This window comes from Eschrichtius robustus, chromosome 2 (assembly GCF_028021215.1).
Source record: "Eschrichtius robustus isolate mEscRob2 chromosome 2, mEscRob2.pri, whole genome shotgun sequence".
Classification (NCBI taxonomy): Eukaryota; Metazoa; Chordata; class Mammalia; order Artiodactyla; family Eschrichtiidae; genus Eschrichtius; species Eschrichtius robustus.
In genome coordinates, this window is record NC_090825.1 from 38,430,439 (window position 1) to 38,449,210 (window position 18,772).

General features: G+C 35.8%; 1 protein-coding gene across 2 annotated transcripts in view; it reads left to right on the top strand.

Moving 5' to 3' along the window:
* Positions 1–18,772, top strand: part of PARP8 (poly(ADP-ribose) polymerase family member 8) — a 168,459-nt gene that overhangs the window by 105,765 nt on the left and 43,922 nt on the right. For both annotated transcript variants that reach the window (XM_068535326.1, XM_068535328.1), the window contains exons 9-13: positions 1,996–2,056; positions 2,493–2,583; positions 14,386–14,452; positions 16,414–16,539; positions 17,066–17,630. In XM_068535326.1, the coding sequence (XP_068391427.1) occupies positions 1,996–2,056; positions 2,493–2,583; positions 14,386–14,452; positions 16,414–16,539; positions 17,066–17,630 (910 nt within the window). The remainder of the gene's footprint in view (positions 1–1,995; positions 2,057–2,492; positions 2,584–14,385; positions 14,453–16,413; positions 16,540–17,065; positions 17,631–18,772) is intronic.

An 18,772-nucleotide genomic window follows, 5' to 3' on the forward strand; every position in this document is an offset into this window, starting at 1 on the left:
TGCTGGTGTTCAGGGTCAGCAAATTATGACCACTGGGCCATGGGGCCTGTTTTGAACAGCTCATGGTGTTTGCTTTTTTAAAGGGTTGTTAAAAAAAAAAAAAAAAAACCCAAAGAAAGAGAAATATGCAACAGAGACTCTATGTGGCCTGAAAAACCTAAAATATTTACTCTTTTGACCTTTATAGGAAAAGTTTTCTGAACCCTGAAGTAGAGGCATAAAAGAAATGGTTCTTGTGCTTGGTCCTTCTTCTTGTCTTAGTTTCTGTATAATTTCGTAACTAAGTTGGCATACTTTTGTATCTAAATTTGCATATATGTCTAAATTTGTAAAGGGTTATACAGGTTTTTATCCTTTATGAATAGCACAGATGTTTTGATGCAGGCAATTAAAGAATTCCTATGTGAATAATTTTATCCCTTTTCTTCTTTATGTAACCTTTAAAAATATGACCATGAAAAAACAAAAATTAATTTCATAAATAGTGAAAATGTGCTCAGTGTTTTGATATATTTTTAAGGAGAGGATGGAGAAAGCATAGAGGCTGAGTTATTATTTTCTAACGTGCTGCATTTTTTTGGTCATTGATATCAAAAAGCAAAAGGACCCTCTAGATTCCTTTATTCGTCAAATTACATAAAGCCATTTAATCATTAAAAATGCCTTCTCTAAACCCTATAAAAGTGCCATAGTTTTGTACTCTGTTAGCATTATTTTCATATATCATACACAGAAATTTTCATTGAGTACTTACTATGTGCCAGATACTGTACTGTACAATTTTGAAGTTGAATATGCGTTCAATGCCTGGCTTCCCACTGACTTCTTATCTGCCCTTTGACAACTTGTTTCGCTTTCCTAAACCTCAGTTTCCTCATTTGCTAATGAGGATAATTATAGTATCCCTGTCAGAAGGCTATGATGAGGACCTAATGAGATCATCCATTAATGTTTGACCTGGTTTCCAACACAAAGTGATAGTTTATTGAATATTGAATCGGCTAAGCACTTGCATAAGTAAATAGGATACGTGTATTCACATCCCAGCTCTGCTACAAAGTGATGACAGGTGAGTTACTTTATTACTCTGAGCCTCAGTTAATGGACATATAAATTGTATTTATATAAATATAAATGGTAGTAGTACCTATAGTGCACTATGATCGCATGTATGCAAAATCCTTAGAACGATTTCTGGCATGAAAGTGCTCAATAAATATTGGCCATTAACTTTTGTAATTTCTGTTATCTCTATAGTTTTCTCCTTCACTATGATTTGTATTTGTAACTTAAGAAATTTATTAAAATATCAAAAATAGGGATGTGTGTATGGAGAATACAAAAATTGCTGTTTTTATGATCTTTGTTAACTGTATGCTAGTTTGTGGCACTGTGTTGGCTGGAGAAAAGTTGGTCTCCATAATGTCTTTATGTGGAATATACTGTTGTTACTTGTTTTAATTTTGATACATCAGACCTTTAGAGCTGCCTGTCAAAACATAGTGACATTTAAGTGGCAGAGCACCTGGACCAGTTTCAGAACCACCATCTAACGTGACAGGAAAATTTATGGGCACATTATTGTGGCAGTCACTTATCCCTCCACCCCTTCCTCGTGTCAGAAACTCCTTTCTTGCCCTTAGAGGCAGCTCTTCATCTTCAGAGAGTACAGTGAAAAGTGAGTGGTCACATAAGAAGATTGTTTAGTTTGTCACAGAGAACTGGAAATGTTTGAAACTATGAACCAAATAACTCTTGAATTTATGTATGCATTTGCCTGAACATGAAGATGGAAAGATATCTATATGGTATAAAGAGGTCACATAAGACCACAATCCAACTAAATTGAGTTAGTTAATTCACGTCCACAGTCATTTCTGAGCTATCTGTGGAAATCAGAGATGAAAATTCATGATTAAATTTTAATTTAAAATAAGCTAGGACACCCTATCTTTTAAGGAAAATGAAAAAAATAATGTTAATCTTTGCTTTCAGGGAATATGGAGCCATTGATGATGTAGATATTGATCTGCATATTGATGTTAGCTTTCTTGATGTAAGTATCAGTTGAAGCAATATGATTGGTACATTTAAAAAACACACTTTTATTCTTGGAAGAAATTTAATTTTAGTTTCTCTTGTACATAATACTATAAGTAACATAATGACTTTGTTAAAGTGATTTATGAAGAAATGCTATGAGTTGTCAAAAAAGCAGAGATTTTATATACATGTATATTTTTTCCATCAGTTCTTGTAATATGTTCTGAAACTTATGGGCTTGTAGTATATCATTATTTCTTAAGTTTTCACTTTAATTTTCAGATTTAGAAGGCAAAAGTTAAGAGTACTTTGGCTTTCTTTTCACAAGCGAATATGTTTTGAAATAACTTATAGGCCTTAATGATTTAAAATAAGTTTAAAAAATTTTATCTGGAAAAAAAATCAAGACTCTAAAAGATGACTAATTCATCTTTCAAATATTTGCACAGGAGGAGATTGCTGTGGCATGGGAAGTGATTCGAACAGAACCTATAATTGTCCGACTACACTGTTCACTTACACAGTATTTAAATGGCCCAGGTTAGTTTTATTTCTCTATTATTTTGAATGTTCATTAGTTGTGCATTGTGCATTAAGTAAAATGACTGTTCATTTGGTAATTCTGAGCATAAATGCAGCCATCTTCATAATGATACTTAAATATACTTGCCTCCTAACAGAGGTGCTTTATGACCAATATAACTATTGGAAGCAGAAACATATAACATTTAGTTTTATAGTTTTCAGAAGTTGACAAGTTGCTGTGAAACAAACATAATAAAACCTAAAAGAGAATTTTGCATATAATAGATTCTCAGTAAGTGTACTTAGGGTTGCCCTTAAGTTTAATTATTTGTGTCTCTGAACCTGAGATTTAATTTTAATGTTTACTTATCTCACCTTTGATTACTGATGAATTTAGCCTAAGTGTAACATATTTCTGTTTTTGAAAATGGAGATCATAATAATATTTTTGATTTCCAATACCTGAAGGGATGATTTTGCTTTATCTCAAGGAATAGTTGTTTATAACACAGGACCCTATTATAAATCTTGCTAAGACTTATTGGGTTTAAATGTTTTCTCTGCCTACTAACACACTCTCTCTCTCTCTCTCTCACACACACACACACACACACACACACACACACACACACACACACAACTGCATCTACTCATATCATTGCAGTTATCTACTGCTGCAGAACAAACCACTTCAAAACGAAGTGGCTTAAAACAACTTCTCTCTCACCATTCTTTGGGGCTCAACTGGGCAGCTCCTGCTTGGGGTCTCCCGTGCCTTTGCAGTCAGATGGTGGGTGGGGTTTATGTCATTAATGGCTCCACTAGGTTGGATGCTCAAGATGGTTGGACTTCAGATGGCTAGCAATTGATACAGGTGTCATTTCGGGACCACGCAGGGCTCAGCTGGGGCTATTAACTAGAGTGTCTCCTTACACACGGCTTCTTCGTGTGCTTTGGGCTTCTTGTAGTATGGTGGCAGGGATCTGAAAGCAAGTGTTCCAGGAGACAGGGTGTGCTAAAAGGCTCAACGGCTCTTTCATTGTATTCTGTTGATCAAAATTGTCAATGAACCCACCCAGAATCAAGGGATCAGGACATAGACGGCACCTCTCGAAATTGTGGCCATTTTTAATCTGCTGTGCACACATTACTGTGGTCTCTGCACATTTCTCTTTAGGCATATCAGGGAACGTATATCTACTGTTAGTTTTCACATAAGAAAAATATTTGCCCTTTCAAGTTTCTGAAATATATAGGAAAGTCTCTCATTTTGAAAATGTCTCTGTTGTCACCATTTTTAAATTTTTGGATAATGTATTCTACTTAAATAATCAACATACAGTAACACATAGTAACTGATGTGATTTAATGCTAGGCAAAGACAAATAGATGCTACATATCTTTATTTTGATTACTTCAAATATATAGAAATGTAATAAAGAAGAAAAGTAATTCCTCATAATCCCTCTATCCTGAGAAACCTGTAAATCGCTTGGTGTTGTTTCTGTTTTCTGTGCACATGTGGTTTATTTTTATAAAGTTGACATCACATTGTATAGATATCTGTGTGCTTTAATGTTATGTCATGAGCCTGTCCTCCAGTCTTTAAATATTCTAAAATGGAATGATTTGTAATATCTGCACAATATTCCAGCCTATAGGTGTATGTGTTTTTGCTGTTTTCCCACGTATTCTGCTGTATCGCTAATATTTTTCTTTCTTTAGTGATTTGAAATGTACTTATTCTATTTTATTCTGATGGTGGTTAAAAGCAAAAGAAGCCCTCATGTCTGGACTTTTTTTTAGTTAATGGGGTTAGGAAGAAAATTGGGTCATTTAATCTCTACTCACCCCAATTCCATCTGTGCGAGATGACTATGTGGCATGCTTTTATGTAATCTTACCACTGTTACTCATGTGTTTATGTAATCTTGAATTTAGGCAGAGATTTTTCCATTCACAGTATCTCTTTAAAGATTTGTCACATTTGCATGGTTTTATAAATATTTCAACAATTATATTTTAGTTCACGTTTAGATCATTTTATTGCTCAATACTATTTATTTAGTATCGCAGTTCATCTGTAATTTCTTATTTTTCCATCTTTGTTAGTTGATTTACATGTTTAATAGTTTGTTAACCAAAGAAACGTGAGGGTTATGCTTCATTGTTCATACCTAAGAATGAACTCTTTGTTTTGCGAATGAGACAAACTTGACCAACTATAAATTTATGGGCTCATAACTGTTCCCCTCAAAAAGGCAAAAGTGCTTTAAAAACTTCTGCTAGTCTGTGTCTGAAGTGTTTAACTTTGTTCATTTGTAAGAAATCTATCTTGGTTTTGTTTATGTTTTGTTATGTGTACTTATCGAGGTATTTTTTTCTCTTTTTCCTTGATATTACTCTTTATGTATTTGTTTTTGATTGGTATGCTTACCTTCTTTATCTGCTTGCCCCAATATATGTAGATTGGATCTAATTCCCATATCCTCCATGCTGTTTATCATTTCTCTTAGTCTTTCATCCGTCACCTCTGATTGTCCAAGTTTTTTTCATTTGTCTTCTACTCCATTGAGTGAATTTTTTTCATAATTTAGGCTTTGATATAATGTTCCCCTTCTATTTTTAATTTTACTACAATCTCTGCTGATACCATATTTCCCCCTCTTTATTATCAATTGCTTTCATTTTATTTATGCATCATTTTGAATTTTGTTCACAAAGTCAATAATCGTCCAAGAATTATAATTTTGTTCCTATAGATGTGAGTTCTGTTTTCCTCAGAATTCAAGCAGTGTCGAAATGCACTTCTTTCAGAAATTAGTGTGATTTGTGTATAATTTCTTCTGATAAGAAGAGTAAAGACTCTTTATAATGAAAACAGGAAATACAGAGACAGTGTGGGGGAAAAAAAAAAGGATAGTAAAGAAAGAGAATTCCAGGGACTTCCCTGGCCGTCCAGTGGTTAAGACTCCGCGCTTCCAGTGCAGGGGGTGCGGGTTCGATCCCTGGTCGGGGAACTAAGATCCCACATGGTACGCGGCCAAAAAAATAAAAAATAAAAAAATATTAAAACTTCTTTAAAACAAAAAGAGAATTCCACATTTACTCATTTACTGTACTCTAGAGTTAGTTCTGATAAGAATTGAAGAAATACACCTCCTTATCCAATTTGAAGTTAAAAATAAAGATTATTTTTATTGTACATGGGGAAATATACTTTAAAAAGACAAGGTTGTTATGATTCTTATGGTACTATATATTTTTTCCAGAATTGCTGGTATATAAGTCTAGTTTATGATCTCAAGGACAGGGCTGCTTTTAGTTTAAAGTGATAAATAGCTGATGTTATTAAAAATGTTTGCCTGTGCAGATCATCTCATTATTGATACCTCTACATTTACATGACCACAGTGTGGGACTAATTTTCACGTATCTTGAGCGACCCTCACTTATTGCCAACCTAAATTATGAGACAAGGAAAAATTGAACTTTTACCTTTTGTAAAACAGAAAATATTTTACTAGTATATCTTTCTCATTCTATTGCCCCCAAAACTGAATGCTGTGGGGAATTTGGTTGAGGTAAACTTTTAATTTTGGAAGAATAGACATTTCTATAATATTTATTACTTTTCCTATAAAGGAGCATTTATTTGTAGATTCTACTTTTAAATGTTGTACAGTTCTGTGTTTTTGGTTTTTGGTTTTGTTTTTGCCTTAAATGACTGATTTTAGCTAAATTTATTCCTGAATATTTGTGTACTACTTAACTTGTTTGCTTAATGGCACTTTTATATTCCAGTTTATTTTCTAACTGATTGTTTTGGCTATCAAAAATCTATTACCTTCCTTTTTTAAATTGTGGTAAACATAATATAAAATGTACCATTTTTAAGTGCACAGTTCAGTGGTATTAAATACTTCCACATTGTTGGGCAGCCATCACCACCATCCATCCCCATAACACCATGTGTTCTTTTTTTTGTTTGTTTAACATCTTTATTGGAGTATAATTGCTTTACAGTGTTGTGTTAGTTTCTGCTGTATAACAAAGTGCATCAGCTATATATACATATATCCCCATATCCCCTCCCTCTTGTGTCTCCCTCCCACACTCCCTATCCCACCCCTCTAGGTGGTCACAAAGCACCGAGCTGATCTCCCTGTGCTATGCGGCTGCTTCCCACTAACTATCTGCTTTGCATTTGGTAGTGTATATATGTCCATGGCACTCTCTCACTTCGAAGGAAGAAAAGAATATACGGTAGACCTAGGTTTTATATTTCTTGTGAACCCAATCAGGAACTAGAATATAGTCCTATGCATATAATATATCCTTAGAAAATACTTAGCAGTAATTTGATAATTATTAGCATCATGATTTAAATTAGTAGATATAGTACAGGAACAAATCTTATTCTGTATGTGACTTGCTTTTCATATGATGGCATACAATTACTTTTGTTTACTTCTCACCAACCATCTTGTACGTTGCAATTTGGAGTTTTAGTCCTCAGCATTGAAATGTTTTTGGTATTTCTTCCTGTTCCAGGACAAAAATCAGAAAAATAAAAGGTATTTGTTTAATAAATTGCTGTACTTAAAAAAAAAAATCTATTACCTTTACAAACATTTAAAAAAATTAATCTAAAACATTTTTAGGTTTACAGAAAACTGCAGAGGTAGTGCAGAGTCCTCATACACTCTACATCCAATTTCACTGATTACTAACATCTTATATGAATACATTAAATACAATAAATTACAATAATTAATTGCATTAATTTTAATAGTAATAAGAATTTTGTCACTTGAATTTTGGAATATTTTTAGAAGTAACATCTTGTTAGCTCTTTCAGTGTATTCCAAAATTTGGGGTCATTCAGATTTTATACTACTAATTGAGTCAATGTTGGTGACATTTATTTTCTAGCCATTCATAGTATGAATAAGTTTTGGCCTTTGTATTATTAATTTATAGGATAATTAATATATTCTGGATAAACAGTTGTGTCTATTATATCTCTTCTTTCTCTCTCTATGTGTCTTATACAATTTTCTTCAGTGAAGATTTCAGTTCTAGTGTGTTTTGGATTTTTCTGCATTTTTTTAAACCAGGTCCCTTTTGTTTCTTTGCCTCCATCTTCCCAGTTACTTTTTCCATCTGCCTGAGAAGAGACTGTGTCTTCTTAAATCTTAGAGAGAACACACTGTGTTCTAGTTTTGTCATCTTTTTCTTTAAAAAATAATTCCCCTGAGTTTTCAAGTTAGGATTTTTTTTTCACTTTTCTATAGCCTTCGGTTTGGGACACGTGGGATTGGAGTGATGTACTCTCTATGTTAAGGATTAGAATGTTTTCAGGAAAGAAACTGATGGGTGATATAACACCCATTTTCTTTGATCAGTGGAGTGTTTGTATCTCAGACTAATGGCCAAGATGGTGAGGCAATTGGGGATACCAGCCTGGTTTACTATGTGGAGCATGTGTGGTCTGAGAATGTCCTATTAATAAGACAGTCTTTGCTCTGTCTTATTAATAACTAACAGTTATCCCAACTGTTAGTATGAATGGTGCTACCCATGCTCCTGTGCAGTATCATCCTTGCATTTGCATGCTAGCTTCCATCTCCTTTCACCTAATTAAGATACCCTTCAGCCATTCTCTCTCTCCTTCTTGTACTGTTCATGTCTCTTTCTTCTAAAAGATTTCCTTCAGGAAAAAAAAAAATTCCTCTCATCTTTAAAACAAACACCTTTAGACCTCAAATCATTCTTAACTTAGTCCCTAACACTCTGCTTCCCATGACTGTTAAATATCTTCATTAGAGTTGTCTCTATTAGCTTACTTCAGTTTTTTTTTGAAATTCTATTTATTTTTTCTACAGCAGGTTCTTATTAGTTATCCATTTTATACATATTTGTGTATATATGTCAATCCCAATCTCCCAATTCATCCCACCACCACCACCTCCCCCCTGCTTTCCCCCTCTTGGTGTCCATATCTTTGTTCCCTACATCTGTGTCTCTATTTCTGCCTTGCAAACCAGTTCATCTGTACCATTTTTCTAGATTCCACATATATGCATTAATATATGATATTGTTTTTCTCTTTCTGACTTACTTCACTCTGTATGACAGTCTCTAGGTCCATCCACATCTCTACAAATGACCCAAATTCGTTCCTTTTTATGGCTGTGTAATATTCCATTGTATATATGTACCACATCTTCTTTATCCATTTGTCTGTCGATGGGCATTTAGGTTGCTTCCAAGACCTGGCTACAGTAAATAGTGCTGCAGTGAACATTGGGGTGCATGTGTCTTTTTGAATTATGGTTTTCTCTGGGTATATGCCCAGTAGAGGGATTGCTGGGTCATATGGTAATTCTATTTTTAGTTTTTTAAGGAACCTCCATACTGTTCTCCGTAGTGGCTATATCAATTTACATTCCCACCAACAGTGCAAGAGGGTTCCCTTTTCTCCACACCCTCTCCAGCATTTGTTGTTTGTAGATTTTCTGATGATGCCCATTCTAACCAGTGTGAGGTGATACCTCATTGTAGTTATGATTTGCATTTCTCTAATAATTAGTGATGTTGAGCAGCTTTTCATGTGCCTCTTGGCCATCTGTATGTCTTCCTTGGAGAAATGTCTATTTAGGTCTTCTGCCCGTTTGTTAATGGGGTTGTTTGTTTTTTTAATATTGAGCTGCATAAGCTGTTTACATATTTTGGAAATTAATCCTTTGTCTTTTGATTCATTTGCAAATATTTTCTCCCATTCTGAGGGTTGTCTTTTCGTCTTGTTTATAGTTTCCTTTGCTGTGCAAAAGCTTTTAAGTTTCATTAGGTCCCATTTGTTTATTTTTGTTTTCATTGCCATTACTCTAGGAGGTGGGTCAAAAAAGATCTTGCTGTGATTTATGTCAAAGAGTGTTCTTCTTATGTTTTCCTCTATGAGTTTTATAGTGTCTGGTCTTACGTTTAGGTCTTTAATCCATTTTGAGTTTACTTTTGTGTATGGTGTTAGGGAGTGCTCTAATTTCACTCTTTTACATGTAGCTGTCCAGTTTTCCCAGCACCACTTATTGAAGAGACTGTCTTATCTCCATTGTATATCCTTGCCTCCTTTGTCATAGATTAGTTGACCATAGGTGCATGGGTTTAACTCTAGGCTTTCTATCCTGTTCCGTTGATCTATATATTTTTTTTGTGCCAGTACCATATTGTCTTGATTACTAGCTTTGTAGTATAGTCTGAAGTCAGGGAGCCTGATTCCTCCAGCTCCTTTTGTTCCCCTCAAGATTGCTTTGGCTATTTGGGGTCTTTGTGGCTCCATACAAATTTTAAGATTTTTGTTCTAGTTCTGTAAAGAATGCCATTGGTAATTTAATAGGGATTGCACTGAATCTGTAGATTGCTTTGGGTACTTTAGTCATTTTCACAATATTGATTCTTCCAATCCAAGAACATGGTATACCTCTTCATCTGGTTGTGTCATCTTTGATTTCTTTCATCAGTGTCTTATAGTTTTCTGAGTAGAGGTCTTTTACCTCCTTAGGTAGGTTTATTCCTAGGTATTTTATTCTTTTTGTTGCAATGGTGAATGGGATTGTTTCCTTAATTTCTCTTTCTGATCTTTCATTGTTAGTGCAGAGGAATGCAAGAGACTTCTGTGCATTAATTTTGTATCCTGCAACTTTACCAAATTCATTGATTAGCTCTAGCAGTTTTCTGGTAGCATCTTTAGGATTATCTATATATAGTATCATGTCATCTGCAAACAGGGACAGTTTTACTTCTTCTTTTCCAATTTGTATTCCTTTTATTTCTTTTTCTTCTCTGATTGCCATGGCTAGGACTTCCAAAACTATGTTGAATAATAGTGGCAAGAGTGGGCAACCTTGTCTTGTTCCTGATCTTAGAGGAAATGCTTTCAGGTTTTCACCATTGAGAATGATGTTTGCTGTGGGTTTGTCGTATATGGCCTTTATTATGTTGAGGTAGGTTCCCTCTATGCCCACTTTCTGGAGAATTTTTATCATAAATGGTGTTGAATTTTGTCAAAAGATTTTTCTGCATCTATTGAGATGATCAAATGGTTTTTATTCTTCAGTTTGTTAGTATAGTGTATCACATTGATTGATTTGTGTATATTGAAGAATCCTTGCATCCCTGGGATAAATCCCACTTGATCATGGTGTATGATCCTTGTAATGTGTTGTTGGATTCTGTTTGCTAGTATTTTGTTGAGGATTTTTGCATCTATATTCATCAGTGATACTGGTCTGTAATTTTCTTTTTTTGTAGTATCTTTGTCTGGTTTTGGTATCAGGGTGATGGTAGCCTCATAGAATGAGTTTGGGAGTGTTCCTTCCTCTGCAATTTTTTGGAAGAGGTAGAGAAGGATGGGTGTTAGCTCTTCTCTAAATGTTTATAGAATTCACCTGTGAAGCCATCTGGTCCTGGACTTTTGTTTGTTGGAAGATTTTTAATCACAGTTTCAATTTCATTACTTGTGATTGGTCTGTTCATATTATCTATTTCTTCCTGGTTCAGTCTTGGAAGGTTATACCTTTCTAAGAATTTGTCTGTTTCTTGCAGGTTGTCCATTTTATTGGAATAGTGTTGCTTGTAATAGTCTTTTATGAGCTTTGTATTTCTGTGGTGTCTGTTGTAACTTCTCCTTTTTCATTTCAAATTTTATTGATTTGAGTCCTCTCCCTCTTTTTCTTGATGAGTCTGGCTAATGGGTTATCAGTTTTGTTCATCTTCTCAAAGAACCAGCTTTTAGTTTTATTGATCTTTGCTATTATTTTCTTTGTTTCTATTTCATTTATTTCTGCTCTGATCTTTATGATTTCTTTCCTTCTACTAACTTTGGGTTTTGTTTGTTCTTCTTTCTCTAGTTCCTTTAGGGGCAAGGTTAGATTGTTTGTTTGAGATTTTTCTTGTTTCTTGAGGTAGGCTTGTATTGCTATAAACTTCCCTCTTAGAACTGCTTTTCTGCATCCCATAGATTTTGGATCATCGTGTTTTGTTGTCATTTTTCTCTAGGTTTTTTGATTTCCTCTTTGATTTCTTCAGTGATCTTTTGGTTAGTAACGTATTGTTTAGCCTTCATGTGTTTGTGTTTTTTGCGGTTTTTTCCCTGTAATTTATTTCTAATCTCATAGCGTTGTGGTCGGAAAAGGTGCTTGATATGATTTCAGTTTTCTTAAGTTTACCAAGGCTTGATTTGTGACCCAAGATGTGATCTCTCCTGGAGAATGTTCCATGTGCACTTGAGAAGACAGTGTAATCTGCTGGTTTTGGATGGAATGTCCTATAAATATCAATTAAATCTGTCTGGTCTATTGTGTCATTTAAAGCTTGTGTTTCCTTCTTAATTTTCTTTCTGGATGATCTGTCCATTGGTGTAAGTGAGGTGTTAAAGTCCCCCACTATTATTGTGTTACTGTCGATTTCCTCTTTTATAGCTTTTTGCATTTGCCTTATGCATTGAGGTGCTCCTATGTTGGGTGCAGATATATTTATAATTGTTGTATCTTCTTCTTGGATTGATCCCTTGATCATTATGTAGTGTCCTTTCTTGTCTCCTGTAACATTCTTTATTTTGAAGTCTATTTTATCTGTTATGAGTATTGCTACTCCAGCTTTCTTTTGATTTCCATTTGCATGGAATATCTTTTTCCATCCCCTCACTTTCAGTCTGTATGTGTCCCTAGGTCTGAAGTGGGTCTCTTGTAGACAGCATATATATTTAGTTGTTTTTCTGGGGTTTTATCTTGTTCCTTCTTCTGGTACATAGTCCTCTGCCTTTTCATTTGGTCTTTCTGTGAATGTCGTTTTCATTCCACAGGCTGCAGGATTGTAGTTCTTGCTTCTGCTGTCTGCCCTCTAGCTTCCTTCATTTTCTTTCCTCTTTTTTTCTCCTTGAATACGCTGTAGATGTGTTTTGGATGCATCATTTCACAAACGCTGCTCTTGTCAATGTCACCAGTGACTAGAATATTGCTTAATGACCCCATGACCAATTTTGAATCCTCATCTTAATTAACTTAGCAGCATTTGATAACAGTTGTTTACCCCCTGCTTGGAAATTATTTTTGAATATGTGTCCAGATTAACAGCATTCTGGAATTTTCCATCCTCCCAGCCATTCCTCTTCAGCCTTGTTTGCTGAGCCTCTAGATACTGAATGGCTCAGGCTGAATCCTTAGACTTCTCTCCGCCATCTACACTCACTCATAGTTTCTCATCCAGCCTCGTACCTTTAAGTACATATGTATTTTTGCTCTTCCACATAGAAGTCTTTTTTTTTTTTTGGCTGTGCCGTGGGACTGGTGGGATCTTAGTTTCCCGACCAGGGGTTGAACCCGGACCCTCGGCAGTGAGAGCTCGGAGTCCTAACCACTGGACCGCCAGGGAATTCCCCCCACATTTATGTCTTTAGCACATTCCTCTCATCCGAATGCATAAACACCGGATTTCTTTATCCAGTTGCCTACTTAACTTTTCCACTTGAGTGACAAATAAGCATCTCAAATTTACAATAGCCAGAGTCAAGTTGCCAGTCTTCCCCACTGCGCCAAACCTGATTCTCTTGCAGTCTTTCACGTACCAGGAATTGGTAAGTTTCATCCTTCTGGTTGCTCAGGCCAAAAATCCTTTGAATCATCCCTGACTCCTTTCTTTTTCTGATACTTTAAATTCAGTCCATCAGCAAAATCTGTCAGCTCTCTCAGAGAGTGTGAATCCAAAATGTTCACCACCTCTGCTCATCCAAGCCACTATACTCTTCCCTTAATTACTGTAATGAGTTCCAGACTGATTTTCCTATTTCTATCCTTGCTCTTTACAGGGAACCTACACTGTTTGTGGTTCTTCTCTCATCTCATCTCCTAACGGGATACCTTGTTCACTTCTCTCCAGCTCTCCCTGCTGGTCCTAGAATATTGAAGCACATTTCTACCTCAGGGGCACTGCCCCTGTGTTTCCTCTGGCTGGGACCCTTTTCTTCCTGCCATATTATCTAATGTTGAAGTCTGTTTATGCCCACGTAACCTTCAGCCACCCCCCCCCACCCTTTTCCGTCTTTATTTTTATCCAGAGCCTTTATCACCACGTGACATTTTATCTATTTTCTGTCTGTCTCCTTCTCTTTCCTAAGGCTCATGAGGGCAGGGATATTTGTGTGTGTTTTTTGCTACTCTGTCTATAGTGGCTGGCACAGTGAGAAAACAATAAATACCCTTTAAACCAGTGAATAATGAATGGTGAGTGACTCTTTTGGAGGTTATCAATTTCATAAGCAGCATAGTTATTAACTTATAGAAATATATGTATCTGATACAAATATGAAGCACACAAGAGCGTGTGCAGTGCAAAGTGAGTATCCTATGCCTACTGTCATCCTCCATTGTTTTATTCTTAAAAAAAGGTCTATGTGTATACAAACGTGTCTCTCTTCCACCTAAGGAATAGTGTGCAAACTATCCTACACATTGCTGTTTACACTTAACATATATTTTTGGAGATCATTCTTCATTATTATATATAGTGCATTTACATATGCATATATTATACATTAGTATATATAATATATACTAACCTAGAATGATCTCCAAAATCTCTCTATAAAGCATAAATAGCCATGTGTAGGATTGTGTGTAGACTATTTTAAAACGTGTATGTATGTATATACATATATATTACATATACATAGTAATATATATATTACTTTTCAGACTTTTTCCTGGCTGATGGTTGAGTTTCAACTCAACATTTAGGCTGATTATTTTTCCTTTGCAGTGCCCACTGTTGATGTCTTTCAGATTTCCACAAAAGAGAGATTTGGACTGGGACATCAGCTGAAAAAGTAAGTTTTCCAATGAATAAAAAACAAATTTCTATTGAAGAGAACTGAGTTCTCATTTTGCTCACCACTCCCTGCCCCATTTTTATTCAACAAAGCTTTTTGAAGTAAATGCCTCAGGAGCGGAAGTCATCCTGATGCTAAGAGCTGCATCATTAATTTAGTTGGCAGAGCTCACTTTAGAACTGAGCCAGATTCCTTCCATCTGCCCCCCTGGATTCACTCTCCTCCCTCTAACATCCTGCCTTCCACCTGAGGAGGTGGGCATATAAAAATTAGAAAATAAACCCTTAATGTTTAGAATTCCACATCTTTGAAACTAAATTCAATTTGTAACATATATTTAGCACATGATATTATGCAGTATTTTCTTTTTAAGGACTCAATATAGATTCATCAGTTGTAGCAAATGCACGGCTCTGGCAGGAGATGTTGGTAATAGGGAAGCTATGGGCAGGGGGCATATGCGAAATCTCAGTACCTTCCTCTCAATTTTGCTGTGCACCGAAAACTGCTCTAAAAAAATAAAGTCATTAAATTAAAAATAATTTTTTAAATGAGGGAGAAAATTGGGTGAGGGAAAAAAATCACAGGGGAAATTTTCTCAGTTTCCTGTACTGGATTAGGTATCCTTTTCCAGTGCAATTGGCTTTGTTTTTTCAATTGGATTTTGTTTTTCAAGCCAGTATCTTACAGGTCTTGGAACTAAGCATGGAGCCTGCCTTCTATGTTAAGCCATTCAAGTTGGCCACCACCTCATCTTAGCACATCTTTTTTTTTTTCCCCCTATGATTTTTTTCCCCCTATGATTTTTTTCATAACATAGGTGTTACAGCTCTGCTGCTTACTATCCAGGCTAACTTGGAGAGATTTCATTTCCTTACCTTATTTGTGAAATGTGTGGAAGGAGAAAAAAAATCTGTATATAAAGTTCCTCTTTCACACTCTGCTGTATTGTAAATAGTAGATATTGGTACCATCTTCCTGGTCCAAAAGCAATCTGTGTTAGAAACAACTGAGAAGAGCAGGAAAGCAGGACCTACTGAATTGACTTGGGAAAGAAAATCAAAATGTTTAATTTATTGCGTACAATGTTTAATTGTAAAATTTTGCCTCTGCTTAAATATCAGCCTTAAGGGACTCTCCTCCATTGTCACTGGAGGGATGGGATCCAGAGAAGCTGTCACAGACTGAGACCCTTCTCAGAAAACAAGGCTGTGTCTTAAATCCACAGTTGACATTCTAGAATTCTTTATCACAAAACAGTGATGCCATGGTCTTGACTTAGAAAATATTGAGATCAGAAGTTACCAAATTCCTGCCTTAGGATAGGAACTAAAACTTCTTAGAGGCTCACCATCTTTTAAAAAACCAGCACATTTTAAAGTGAATGGCGGCTGTGCTGAACGTAAAACTTGCTGACCTCCTAATTCTCCAGAGTCAATTTTGCATGGCTTATTTTTGTTTACGATTTTGTAGTTTTATTTTGTTTTCCTTTTTATGAAGAAAAATACATAAGCAAATCAAGGAGAAGGAAAAGAACTTTACTTGTATCTTAATAAATCATAATTACTAAGAAAACATTTTTTAAAACCTGTGTTGCTAGCACCAGCAAAATAATTCAGACTTTTCTTTTGCCACCTCAGCTAAAGGTGTTGATCCTAAAGGCCATCCTTATAAATCTCTTTATATCCTTATTCTTTTATCAACTTCTTAATCGTTTGTATTTTAATTATGTCACAGTAATTAATTAATTATTAATTGTAACACAGTAAAATCATAGAAATTTTCTATAGGATGCTTTCCTACGCAAGAAGACATCTTGTATGGTTCAAAATTAAACTCCGCCTAATTACCATGCATTTATTTTCCTTTGATAAATGCATTCTCTACATAATCCATACAGAAATCTGATATTAAATTACCTTGGAACTGTGATAACAAACTTACCTTTGGTTTGACAGAATCATGCAGACATTTGTTACACAGCAGTGGAAACAGAGCAAAGAAAAATCCAGTTGCCTGCACAATAAGAAGCTGTCAGAGAAGAAAGTGAAGTCTCCCCTGCATCTATTTTCTACCTTGCGCAGGTGGGTAACCAGACGTCTTTCCATCGTCTTACTAAACGCTGCACCTGTGATATTCCATGGTTATTTAATTCAAAGCATTCCTGCTACAGTGTTGGCATCTGTTTATTTTCTTTATGACTTTAAAGAACAGACCAAGTTACATCCATTCCATCAAAAAACACAGATACTCATTTCTGTGTTTTGAGTTTGTGTTTCCTTTACATGGGATACATTTACTAAAATTACATTTTTTGGTTTCTAATCACATAGAGTTTTCCCTACCAAAATTAGTCGTTTATAGGGCTCTGGGATAGGTAGGAGGGGAAAAAAAAACACAAACAAACTGGACAAACCTTCTTTGCTTTCCAGGAAACATAGCATTCAGTCCCTGTGATCTTTCCATACATATTTGGTTTCAATTTTGGCTGGATAAGCTGGCTTAAAAAGACATGGTATCTGCAGCAGAGCTGAGTTGATTGAGCCCGACAAGTGTTCTGCATGGTCTGTTGCGCTCACGATTTGCCCTGTTAATTGTTGCATTTTGAAGGTCGCCAAGTTATCCCCCCCCTGGTTGTGGAAAAAGCAAATCCAAACTGAAATCGGAGCAAGACGGGATCTCCAAGACGCATAAGCTGCTGCGGAGGACTTGCTCCAGCACAGTCAAGACGGAGGACGTGTGCGCCCCGAAACCACACAGGACCTTCGGTCGCTCGCTGTCCAGCGACCCCCGGGCTGAGCAGGCGGTGACGACCATTAAGTCGCACAAACTCTTGAACCGTCCCTGCCCTGCAGCCGTCAAGCAGGAGGACTGCCTCGCTCTCAAGTCACACAAACTCTTGACTCGCTCTTGTTCTGGAGACCCGCGCTGTGAGCACAACGCCAGCCTGAAGCCTCACAAACTGTTAAGCAGGTCTTATTCCAGTAACCTCAAAATGGAAGAATTGTATGGACTCAAGAATCACAAGTTGCTCAGCAAGTCTTACTCCAGCGCCCCCAAGTCATCCAAAACGGAGCTTTTCAAGGAACCCAACGCAGAGGGCCGGAGGCTCTCTCTTACCTCAGGGCTCATTGGTATCTTAACACCATCATCATCTTCATCTTCCCAGCCTGCTGTGCGTACACATTTTCATCTTGAGTTCTTAAATGTCAGCTAAGGGGCAGTAGAGGGTTTCGTTAGTTTGTTTTGTAAGATCTGGTAAAGGAAAGAAGCACAATTTTGTTTTTTGTTTTTTAAAATTTACAATTTTTTTTCTTTTGGATGTTATTTTGCATACCAGACATTTGCAACTGGTACTGGAATGTTCGTTTTGATTCTGAAGAAATAAACGTGGCCGTCAATTTGAGGTCTAGTCCAGAGTCCTGTCACGGGAATGAATGCTACTAAAAGTGGAAGGAAGTCCATTGGATTCACAAAGCCTGTCCTTTTAAGCAAGCATAGCATTTTTAATGTTTTATTAAGTAGGTTTATCTAATCTCTAGTTTTCTCACAAGAGTAGTGGAGCTCAGAGTTGGTCTAATAATTTTTTTTTAGAATAAAAATTGTTGATGTTTTATTTTATTTATTTATTTATTTCTCATAATTAAGAGTGGTGTCCTTCCTGTTGTATATAAGAGGACAACTTTGCCCGTGAACTTGTGGAGAGAAGTGACAGTTACAGCTGTATCCCAGAGCCTCACTTAAAGCTGCTCTCAGTGTCTACTTTATGAAACTGAAGTCACTTTGTCCTGAAGCTGTTTTGCGTGGGGAGATGGGCCTGGGAGGTGACTGTATTAAAGCTTAAGTACTTTGGGTGGTATTTATTGGGAGTCAGTCTTACACAAAGTTTACCTCTAGAGTAATCAGCATTATAGCCAGTTTCAGATAAAGAAACAGACCTATCTTATGTATATTAATTACATAAAATAATTGACCAAAAGTTTTGTTTGCTTTTAGTAAATTTGTGTGTGTGTGTGTGTTAGGGAGGAACGTATTTAACTCTTTAACTATTAATACAGAGCAATACCAAGCAATAGATGAAACTGAAAAAAAATAAGAGGATACATTTTCAGAAAGTTGTGGTGTTCTTATATAGATTTATTTCTAAAATTACATTGTAAATTATACCATGAAATTTTATTTGTGTTAAGAAAATGTATATGAGTATGTTGGTAATTTTAGGTGGATATCCCCAAAGCCCATTTCTTCTCAAAACTAAGTATTAAAGACATATAGAAAAGTAATTATGTCAGAGTTACATAGTAGAAAGTTACCGAT